General features: G+C 41.0%; 1 protein-coding gene across 3 annotated transcripts in view; it reads right to left on the bottom strand.

Annotated features, from left to right (window-relative positions):
* Positions 1-12,287, bottom strand: part of rabep1 (rabaptin, RAB GTPase binding effector protein 1) — a 71,013-nt gene that overhangs the window by 30,111 nt on the left and 28,615 nt on the right. For all 3 annotated transcript variants that reach the window (XM_048612527.1, XM_048612528.1, XM_048612529.1), the window contains exons 9-11: positions 10,593-10,709; positions 5,822-5,920; positions 3,966-4,106 (exon numbers count right to left, since the gene is read on the bottom strand). In XM_048612527.1, the coding sequence (XP_048468484.1) occupies positions 3,966-4,106; positions 5,822-5,920; positions 10,593-10,709 (357 nt within the window). The remainder of the gene's footprint in view (positions 1-3,965; positions 4,107-5,821; positions 5,921-10,592; positions 10,710-12,287) is intronic.

Genomic DNA, 12,287 nt, shown 5'->3' with positions numbered 1-12,287 from the left:
GGGTTAATGGCCTAGTGGTATTATTGCCAGACTATTAATCCAGAGACCCTGGTCATAATCTGGACACCTGGGTTTGAATCTTGCCATGGCAGATGGTGGAATTTGAGTTCAATAAATATCTGGAACTAGGAGTCTAATGATGACTATGAATTCATTGTTGATTTGCAGAAAAAAGCCCATCTGGTTCACTAATGTTCTTTAGGGAAAGAAACTGCGTTCTTTACCTAGTCTGGCCTACAATGTGACTCCAGACCTACAACAATGTTCGAGTTTGATTTATTGTTGTCACACGTACTGAGATACAGTGAAAAGTGTTTTGCATGCTACACAGGCAGATCGTACCATATGAAGTGCATCAGGTGAATGAGGGATGACCTTATAGAAGTTAATAAAATCGAGGGGCATGGATAGGGTGAGGAGCCAAGTTCTCTTCCCTAGGTTAGGGGAGTCCAAAGCTAAAGGGCATAGGTTTACAGTGAGAGGGGAAAGATTCAAAAGGGATCCAAGGGGCAACTTTTTCATGCAGAGGGTGTTGCATGTAGGAATGAGCTGCCAGAGGTAGTGGTGGAGGCAAGGATAATTACAACACTTAAAAAGCATCTGGGGGGTAGATGAATAGGAGGGTTTAGAAGAATATGGGCCAAATGCTGGCAAATGGGACTAGATTAATTTAGGATATCTGGTCGGCATGGACAAGTTATCCGAAGGGTCTGTTTCCATGCTGTACATCTCTATGACTGGGCTGTGTTCACAAATCTCTGTAGTTTCTTGCAGTCTTGGGAACAGCAGTTGCCATACCATGCTGTGATACATCCAGATAGGTTGCTTTCTATAGTGCATCTATAAAAATTGGTAAGAGTCTTTGTCAACATGCTAAATTTCCTTGGCCTCCTGAAGAAGTAGAGGAGTTCTTGTGGTTTCATGACCATCGTGTTGACATGAATGGACCAGGACAGATTGTTGGTGATCATCACTCCCATGAACTTGATGCTTTTGACCATCTCCACCTCAGCACCGCTGATGCGGACAGGGACATGCCCTCGACTTCATTTCCTGAAGTCAATGACCAGCTCCTTCGTTTTACTGATGTTCATGGAGAGATTGTCGTCTTTACACCAGGCCACTAAGCACTCAATCTCTTTCTTGTATTCCGTCTTGTCGCTGTTTGAAATCTGACCTACAATAGTGGTGTTGTCAGTAACCTTGTAAATGGAGTTGGGGCAGAATTTGGCCACACAGTCATGAGTGCAAAAGGAGTATAGTAGGGAGCTGTAACATTTAACTGCCTTCTGGGCAATTATGGGTGGGTAATAAATGATGACCTAGCCAGTGGTGCCCACATCCCGTGAATGAATAAAACAATACAAAAGGTAAAGGTTATATTGAATGATAGGGCACACTCAACAGACCGAATGGCCTACTCCTGTTCCTACATTCTTATGACTGAAGCATGGTGCGCTGTATAGCTGCCTTTTGAGCTGCATAATCTCTTCAAAAACAGCAACAATTGGATTAAAAAAAAGCAGATCAGTGAGGTACATTTTTACACAACTCCTTATTTACTTAGGACTATTGACAGAACTTCAAGGGCTCTCAAGATGCCAGCTCAGTGACAGCCAGGACAGCACTTGGCACCATATTGCCTTTATAATTTGGAATAGGGAGAATGGAGCCACAAAGACTACAGGTTAGAATCATAAAATAGAATCCCTACAGTGTGGAAAGAGGCCATTCAGCCCATCGGGACTGCACCAACCCTCCAAAGAGCTTCCCACCCAAATCCAGCCTTTCATCCGATTCCCGTAACCCTGCATTTTGCATGGCAAATCCACCAAGCCCACACATATCTAGACACTGTTAGCAATTTATCATGGCCATCCAATCTAACTTGCATATCTTTGGACTGTGGAAGAAAACCAGAACACCCAGAGGAAACCAATGCAGACACAGGGAGAATGTGCAAACTCCACACAGCCAGTCGCCCAAGGCTGGGATTGCACCCAGGTCCCTGGCCCTGTGAGGCAGCAGCCCTAACCACTGATCTACCGTTAAGCAACAGGAGGAAAACTGCACTTCACTTTCAGAGTTGGGAGAAATGGAATACCACAAGTAGACTATTAGAAACAGAAGCATAGAAAATACAAACAGCAGCAGCACATTCAGCCATTGGAGCCTGCTCTGCTAATCAATATGATCATGGCTGAATATCCTGTACCCAGTATCCTGTTCCCACTTTTGCCCCAATACCCTTTGATCCATTTAGCCCCAAGAATTATACTGAACTCCCTCTTGAAAACATTAATGTTTTGGCCTCAAACACTTCCTATGGCAAAGAATTCCACAGGGTCACCACTCTCTGGGTGAAGAAATTTCTCCTCATCCCAGTCCTAAATGGTCTATCCAGTATCCTTGGACTATAATCCCTGGTTGTAGATTTCGGTCTTCAGGAACATCCTTCCTGCACTTACCCTGTCTAATCCTGTCTCAATTTTAGGAGATCACCCCATATTCTTCAAAACACCAGCGAATACAGTCTTAACTGATCCATTCCTTCTTTATACGTCAGTCCTGCCATCCCAGGAATCAGCGTGGTAAACCTTTGTTGCATTCCCTCCTTGGCTGAAATATCATCAGACAAGGAGATCAAAACTACACACAATATTCCATGTACAGTCTCACTAAGGCCCTGTACAACTGCAGCAAGATATTCCTGCTCCTGTACTCGAATCCTCTCACAACAAAGGTCAACATTCCATTTGCCTTCTTCATCACCTGCTGCATGTGCATGCTTACTTTTAGTGACTGTGGTACAGGGACACCCAGGTCTCATTTCACCTTCCCCTCTCCCAATCTATTGCTATTCACACAATAATTTGCCTTCCTGTTTTTGCTGCCAAAGTGGATAACCTCAGATCATACTTCGCCTGCCATGCAATTGCCCACTCATTCAACTTGTCCAAATCATAGTGAAATCATAGCAAAACATCCTCCTCACAGTACACTTTCCACCTAGTCTTGTGTTGTCTGCAAACTTGGAGATATTACATTTAGTTCCCTCATCTAAATCCAGAGTCTAGAGACTCTTGAAAGATGACGACCATTGAGGAATCATCCTAGTGAGGAGCCAGTAAGCTATCAATAGCTGGAGTTGTGTCTAGCAGCTGACCAAAAGGAGGTGAGGGGTCACTCTTCCTCCGTCAAAGTTATACACATGAGCAGAGCAGATTCCCTGCCAATTGTCACAGCAGAACTTTTAGACACAGGCACCTACAACAAATAAAATGAAGGCTTCCTATAATTGCTTGACGTAGCAGTAAGGTAAATCCTCAATTCCTTAGACAACACATATTGGGCCAGGAGGCAAAGCTGCACCATGCCACTATTACCCTGCTTCAAGCCCTCATTGATAGAATAATACAGCACAGAAACGGACCCTTTGGTCCAACCAGTCCATGCCGACCATAATCCCAAATTAACTAGTCTCACCTGTCGGTGCTTGACCCACATCCCTCCAAATATTTCTTATTCATGTACTTAAACATTCATGTCTTTTAAACATTATAACTCTACCTGCATCTACCACTTCCTCTGGAAGTTCATTCCACACATGAACCACTCTCACATTAAAAATACGATGATGTGGTTATTTGGGTTTTAGTTCCTGAAATGAATTTACAGGCTTGTCTTTGAGCTGCTAAGCTCCTTAGAGCCTCAAACAGTCACAAAAGTGATCTCCCTTGACTGAAGCACATGATCAAATAGCCGTAGTTCCAAGAGACTGAAGTTGAAAGTATATAGGATAGATTCAAGAGCTGAAATGAACAATCTATAACGTATACTTGCAGCCTGGCATTCCTGCAAAACCAATTTTTCCCAGAACAAAGTAGTTCAATCCCATGTACCACTTTCACAATTATCATAAACAGGTCATTGGACTGATTCTTCTGATTTACATATTCATTCACCTCCACAGTGTCTGGTGGAATGAAGTTCTCTCCCTGAAGAACAGACGAGTGTAGGCTATGCTTCCCCTGAAGACTCTCATTTTCCTTCTGCAGTCTCATCAGTTCCTCAGATACTTGTTCCCGTGAGCGTATCAGCACCGCCTTTAGGAAAGACAACAAAACCGACAGAATAAACTATCGAACATCAGCTTCAAGTGCGTAAAACCCCAAGTCATTGACTTTTAAACAGAACCAATGGTCTGGAAAAGAATATCATATGAACACACATGTACTATAAACCTAAGAATGAGGCGGCTTAGAGCTTTTGGACCCTCGAGCCTGCTCCACTATTTGATAAGATCATGGCTGATTCAATTGTGACCTCAACTTTCCCATCTAACCACCTATAACCATTGTGTCTAGTCAAATCAAAATTCCAGCTTAGCATTAAAATATTCAACGACCCAGCCACGACTGCTCTATGGAGAAGAGAATTCCACAGAATAACAATCCTTTGAAGGGTTCCTCATCTCTGCCTTAAATGGGAAACCCCTTATTTTTAAAAAGTGTCCCTAATTGTGAACTCTTCCACAAGGGGGACACAAGACATCACCAGGTCAAGTTTCCTCAGCATCTTATAAAATCACTTCTCATTTTTCTAAATGCCAATGGATATCAAGTCCAGACTGTCCAATCTTCCCTCATAACATAACTTCTTTATGCCAGAAATCAAGTCAAGTGTACCTTTTCTGAACTGCTTCTAATGCAATTCTCTCCTTTCTTAAATTAGGAGTCCAAATCTGTAGCACTCAGATATGGTCTTATCAACACTCTATACCACTGTAGCAAATTTCCCTGTTTTTATATTCCATTATCCTTGCAATAAACACCAACATTCTACTAGCCTTCCCGATCATCTGCTATACCTTCACACCAATGTTTTGAGATTCCATGTACCAGGATACCCAGATCCCTATGAGTCTCAAGAGTTCTGCAAACTCACTCCATTTAAATATTATGTAGCTTTTCTATTCTTCTCACCAAAGCAGACAAATTCACATTTTCCTACAGTATCTCCATCAGCCAAATGTTCACTCACTCACTTAACCTATCTATATCCCTATTCAGAATCCAAATGCCCACTTCACAAACTCATCTCCTAGTTGTCTCTGAACCATCAGCGCATTTAGCAACTATTCATTTGGTTACTGAGTATTAGCGTTCACAACAACAGCTTTGATGGGATCCAGAGCAGTGGCAACATAGTTACACAGTTGGCCAGCCTGTAAAGCCTACAGCGAGACTCTTGCCTCCGTGTGGATTGGAACTCTGGCGGCGGCACAGCCTGGGCTAGTACAGCCTAGAGCAGGGACTCTTGCTTCTGCATGGTGTGGGCTGGTGTAGCCCAGTTGGGACTGTAACAGCAGAGAAGGAAAAGTGGACTTTCTTTAAGTTATCTTTCTTTATTTTTTAATTTTATTTTTAAGTTAACGTGAATAGAACCAATGTGTGGCGATGGTATACACTGTATTTAATATTGAATACACGTGGCAATAAATTATTCAAATGAAACAAAAACACTTTTTCAGACCACTGCGTAGTATTGAATTGGCTTGCTTTGAAATGACTATTTGATGATATGGCTATGATACAAACATATGGTTTCAGTTAAGTTGTGCCCTTTCACATCCATGATCTATAGAACAGACATACTTTTTCAGCTAATTGGCAGAACTATAAACTCTACTAAAGTATTACTCAACCTATAGGGTTGCCCAGTGAAACAACCATTAACCCCCAGTTGCGTAATTCACTAATCTATTAAAGCAGGCACAACCAAAATATATGACTCTGCCTCCTGGACTGGTACAACATACCATTTGTTCCTGGGTGCTTCGCTTGGCTTGGGAAAACAACTGCTGAATGCTGGTAAGTAAGGCGTCAGCATCTTGTGCGCGCTGGACCAGCCGAGTGACCTGGGAGAATAAAATGCATGGGATGAGACGTGTTGCAGCAACGAATAGACTCCAACAAAATAGACCATTATTACTGCATTTCCATCAGTTCCACCTGCGCTTCTATAAAGAAAGACAATTGAATCTTGCACAAAACACCCAGAGACTGGGGCCTGGTTTCCTGATCTCGTCCAAGACGTAGCACCCCTGGCGTTCTGGTATTCCCTCAGCACACTGTTGGCTTGGACAGTGGGCTTTAGGAATGGAATTTCAACTCTCAGTCTTCTTGCTTGGAGACACGCACACTACTCACTGAGTCATTAAAAGAGTACTGAAGTGCTGGAGGCAGCATTGCTTGGATTAGAATCACAAAATTGTTACAGTGCAGGCAGAACTGATCGCCCATTTTGTCTGGCAGGTTCTCTGGATGAGCAATTTACTTTGTGACATAGCTTCTCCCTGTACCTGAACATTCTTCGTTTTGGTAACAGTCTAATTATTTTCTTAATGGTTTGGTTGAACCAGCCTCCACTATGCTTTTTGGTAATGCATTGCGTGAGAAAAACTCTCCTTGTGTTGTGATAAAAGGTATGTGATTTACGTATATTATTATCATTTATTTTTAAGAGTTTGGATTTTAAACTAGTAGCAAAAAAGTGTTGATCTGTTTGCGTGAAGAGTTTTTAAAATTAAATAGGTCAGTCCTTTCGGAACTATGATTTAAAACCAGTTTCTGCCCCCTGCAACGTTAGTGAAAGTTTGTTTACATTATGGGGGTTTATGACCGAAGACAGAAAACACTGAAGGACATTAGCTTGGCTTTTGAGTTTAGCCACTCACCATCCTGACTTGGAAATATATCACTTTTCTTTCACTGTCACTGGGTCAAAATCCTGGAATTCCCTCCCCAAGGGCATTGCGGGTCAACCTACATCATGCAGACTGCAGTGGTTCAAGCAGGCAGCTCAGTATCACCTTCTCAAGGGTGACTCGGGACAAGCAATAAATGCTGACCAACTAGCAATGCCCACGTCCCACAAATGAATAAAAAAAAAAGAGTAATCTAGGATTAATTTTGGTTTAGGTTGGGAAGGTGAGGGGACCTGACTGAAGTCAGATGCAAGAATAATCTCTTAGACAAAGCAGATTGTTCAAAGAAGTTAGGGAAATAAGTTCTAAGCGTAAGGGCTTCAGTTCAGATCAATGTGTTTAGTTAGAAATCTGCACTGGTTATTCAAAACTAAGGAAGTCCAAGATCTCAGTTAGGTGAACGTTCTAAGGGAAAGGCTTTATAGCTCACAGGCCATGAACTGAGGGAAAAGTAGTTGTAGACTGGGCAGGGATTGAAACTTTCTTCAGATTTTGAATAACTGTAAAGTGATGGTGTTGGGTAGTAGACGGGATTTTGTTTTGCAGGATGTTTTGAAATGTTAAAAACTGTTATGTTTACATAACATGGTTTGGTCTTTTTTTAAAACTTTTTTATGTAATACACTACTGTATTATCTAAGGTTTTGGAGTAGATCTGTAGCTCGGGTTGTCGGTGTTGAGGTTGGTTGGCTCGCTGAGCTGGTTTGTTGTTCCGCAGACGTTTCGTTACCGTGCTTGGTAACATCCTCCGTGCAGCCTCTGATGAAGAGTCGGTGTGTTTTCCCGCCTGGTTTTTAAACTCTGGGGTCCGTTGCGATGGATTGCCTCACTTCCAGATCTCCTCTGTAGTGGAATGTATGTGGGGTTGAGTTCAGTGTGTTTATTAATAGCATGCTTCGTGGAGTGCCATGCTTCCAGGAATTCTTGTGCTTGTCTCTGCCTAGCCTGTCCCAGTCGAAGTGGTGGTCCTCCTTGTCCATGTGGATTGAGAGGAGTGAGTATTGGTCGTGTCTTTTTGTAGCCAGTTGGTGTTCATGTACTCTTGTTGTTAGTTTCCTTCCTGTTTGTCCGACGTAGTGTTTCTCGCAGTCTCTGCAGGGGATCTTGTAGATGACATTGGTCCTGTCCATGGTGGGGAGTGGGTCTTTAGTTCGGGTGAGCACTTGTTGTACGACAAATCTTACGACAAGTGCTCACCCAAACTAAAGACCCACTCCCCACCATGGACAGGACCAATGTCATCTACAAGATCCCCTGCAGAGACTGCGAGAAACACTACGTCGGACAAACAGGAGGGAAACTAACAACAAGAGTACATGAACACCAAATGGCTACAAAAAGACACGACCAATACTCACTCATCTCAATCCACATGGACAAGGAGGACCACCACTTCGACTGGGACAACACCAAGATCCTGGGACAGGCTAGGCAGAGACAAGCACGAGAATTCCTGGAAGCATGGCACTCCACGAAGCATGTTATTAATAAACACATTGAACTCAACCCCACATACATTCCACTACAGAGGAGATCCGGAAGTGAGGCAATCCATCGCAACGGACCCCAGAGTTTAAAAACCAGGCGGGAAAACACACCAACGCTTCATCAGAGGCTGCACGGAGGGTGTTACCAAGCACGGTAACAAAACGTCTGCAGAACAACAAACCAGCTCGGCAAGCCAACCAACCTCAACAACTACTATATTATTCTTAAAACCAAATCTGTAGTTCTGTGTGTTTATTTTTCCGTAAAAGCCTACCACGTTAAATTAATGATCTATCAGCTTTCATTCAGGGATCTGATCTGTACGGTAATAACATCTGCTGAGATCATAACAGTGCTGCTTTTGCTTCTTTTACCATTACTTTAAATCTGTGTCGTCTCATTTCTGAGTAGGCATCTTCGTAACTGAAAAGTTCCTCATCCCTGGAACCGTTTTCATGAAACTTTTATGGACTCTCTCATCTTTCCTGAAGTATGGTGCCCCGAATTGGATGCACCATTCCAGTTGAGGCCAAACCAGTGTTTTATACAAGTTCAACATAAAATCCTTGCTCTATTAATAAAGCCTTGGATACTGTCTGCTTTATTAGTCAGAGTCTCAACCTGCCCTGACACCTTCAATGACTTATGCACATATAACACCTAGATCTTTCTGCACTCACATTAGAGCTGTACCCTTTATTATGTAAATGCTTTTCCATGTTCTTCCTACCAAAAGGAATCATGTCACAGTTCTCCACACTAGACGTCATTTGCCATCTGTCCATGCATTCAACCCACTTGTCTACAAAAAATATGTAGTGTTTTGACAAGGCAATAGTGAAACTTGCAAAAACATGTTTCTGCATCAAAAGCACTGTTTTGCTTTGGGTAGCTGATGCAGTCTTTTAGGGTTTAAATAATGTAGTCCACCAGAGTGTGTTGGAATAACATTTGAAAGTCATTGATCTAGGATAAGAATGGAAAGTGGTGCTGGATATTATTGCTGAGGCGCAGATTATACCAGTTGATTTAATTTATTTTTAACCAAATAGGTATTAGTAAGGGTCCACCGATGGCTAAGTGAACTTACTGAGCGGTCAAAAGGACAATTTTACATTTTTTTGTTTCTGTCAAACATCCAAGCACACCAGTATTTTCCGGCCAGTGACAATCTTTTAAAGTGTAGACGTTGTTGCAATATAGGAAGTGGGGCTGCTGATATTTACGTAGGAAGGTCCCACAAACTGCACTGAGATAGAACATCACTTCAACTTTCTTGCTGAAGTAAAAGCGAAATACTACAGATACTGGAAATTTGATTCTGTCCACAAATATTGCTTGTTCTGCTGAATATTTCCAGCGATTTATACTTTTTTTGGTCATTTTGGTTGAGACAAATATTGACCATTTTCTTTGGGCAGGGTCATGGAATCTCTCATCTTCTGGATCCATCTAACAGAACAAGTGGGGCCTTCATTCATTTATTTATTTATTTGAAAGACAGCTCCAGTAGAACTTGCTCTCAGTATTACCTGAAGTGCCAGCCTGGCTTATAGAAAGTACCTAGATTGGCATGGGTGAAATAGGCGTGTATGTTAACATACAAGTTAGGTTAACCTTAACAGTTAAAACATTGCTAACCTAGCAATGACATATATTTAAGGAGCTATTTGATAACATGCAATCTCGACTAGTTTCATAGATAAAGAAAGATTCTACAAGAAGGGCAAACTGTCACTGAGGAAGTTAAAGATGGCATCAAATTAAAAGATTGGTGTTGGGCTAGAAGGTTGGGAAAACTTTAGAAACCGGCAATCAAAAACTACAAAATATTACCTAATTTCTCAGCTTATTGTGACAATAAATTTAGAGAAATTTTAAGACATTCACTAGGAGTAGTACAGAGATAACTATTTTGATGGCCTGTCATTATTACTTGGATTCCTATATTTACTGTAGGTTTGATATTGCTGCATTCATATTAACTTACTGGGTTTGGAGGGGAAGGAGCCTAGTAGAGGAAACAATGTTGTCAAATATTGCATACTAAATTTGAAAATTTAATGGGTGCTTTTATTTTACCATGGACCACACTATATAGCTCCACAACGAACATTAGCAATTTTCCTTTGCTGCCACTTGTCGATTTCACTGGATCAGTTCAATACATGTAAAAGTGATGATTCAATGACCTAAAATAGCTAGACAGTATTCAAATATGCTGCTCAATGCTGCAAGAACCTGATTCAAAATAAACACCTACTATATAAAGCTTTATCAGCAAGTCACTGTATCTAATTACAAGTATTAGTAATGCTATGTCTGCTCCTGGTACCTGGCTACTAGTGTCATCGGAGCTCTGTTTGGCATAATCTTCCAGCTCCTGTTTCTCCTTCATTGTTCTCTCAAGCTGTTCATTTGCCTGTCGTAGCATCACCTGTAGCTTCTTCACCTGCAGTTAAGCAGATAGACACATCATCAGAAAGAGTTCACTGTATAAAATCATGTTTGGTACAATACAAAATGATTTCAATTATGCTTATATTCAATACACTGAGAGGAACAGGGGAGGTCACTGAAAATAGTTAAGGCTCTGTGCAAGATGTGGAAAGAATGAGAGCATATGCGAAGGGAGAGAGTGCGCAAGAAACAATCAGAACTGTAAAGTGACTGATAGAGAATGATTGATCGAAAGTGAGAATCTGTCCTCAACAAGTGATGACTGGCTTATGTGACCAGCAATTTTTGTTTCACGTGAATACGAAGCTTTGCCAAGAGTTTTTTAAAAAAAAAAACTTGACTTTATAAATATTATGAATGCATTAAGCGGTTGTCTGGTAATACTTTGGCCACAAACTACATTCAGATCATATAATTTATAGTAGTAATTTGTGCCCTTCTCTCACATAGGAATTTTAATCACATTTCTGTCATGATTACCTGTATAACATCTCCATACGTTTTTTCTCACACTTTGTCCCTGTATTTACTATCGAGTTGGTTCATAACCAGGTAAAGCAACAGAGAAAACCTCAACATTCAACTTTTAATATGCAAACCCGAGGGTTTAATTGGTTATATTTCCACAATGGAACACTTTACTGTCGAGAAGCAACAAACAGCAGGATGCTGTAAATAGTAGAATTTGTTGAAATCTACTGCAAACCTATAGCTTTCTAGGCACAGTTCGTTTGCTGCAAAATGTGGGGTATCCGGCTTTTTTTCATGAAAAGTTAATGATCTAAAAATCTCTGTGGTTTATAAATGTAGAAATTTGTTGAAAATAAATTCCACTTTTGTACAAATAAACCACACATCATCGCATTCTTGTATCAAAATTAACCAGCCTTCCCTGTCTGGTTCTGTTCTAGAGCCTCATGGCTGGAATTTCCATCCTACTTCCCACAGTTATCTAGGATGCATGGAAAACTGCCAACACTATTCATTTCACTTTTCCATTACATATTTTTATCCTACCCAATAATCCTCCATCATTATTGCTTTGTTGGCAGAATCCTCTTTAAAGTCTCCATTATTTATTTCTTTGCTTCTCTTAACAGCCTAGGAAACATTTCATGTAAGTTCAGCAATTATCTACTTTCATAGATGCTAACCCTTAACATTTCATCTCTCATTGTATTTATTCCATTCATTATTTCACAGCCCTCAGCTTCTGGAACAATGCTGTTTTTCAATACCACTTATTTGAAGGCAAGGATAAAGTTTTCATTAGGAACCATGCCCACATGTTCCACGTTCACCCACAAAGTTATACTTTTGGTCTCTAATATCCTCGACATGGCCATCTTTAGTTATCATCTGACACTTTGTGCATTTATAAATTAGCTTTGGCTTATCCTTGATTCACTTTGCTAATATTTTTTCAATGCCCGCACTTTGGTTTGCTAATTCACTTTTCTTTTTCACCTTACACTTTCTAGGCTCCTCCCTTTCTTTTTGCATGTTTAACTCTTGATATCTAACGAACTTCCTTTGCTTGCCTTGTCCAACCCTGTACACACTTTGACAT

Source organism: Rhincodon typus, chromosome 26 (genome assembly GCF_021869965.1).
Source record: "Rhincodon typus isolate 14 chromosome 26, sRhiTyp1.1, whole genome shotgun sequence".
Lineage (NCBI taxonomy): Eukaryota > Metazoa > Chordata > Chondrichthyes > Orectolobiformes > Rhincodontidae > Rhincodon > Rhincodon typus.
This window is presented reverse-complemented; position numbering and strand designations above follow the sequence as displayed.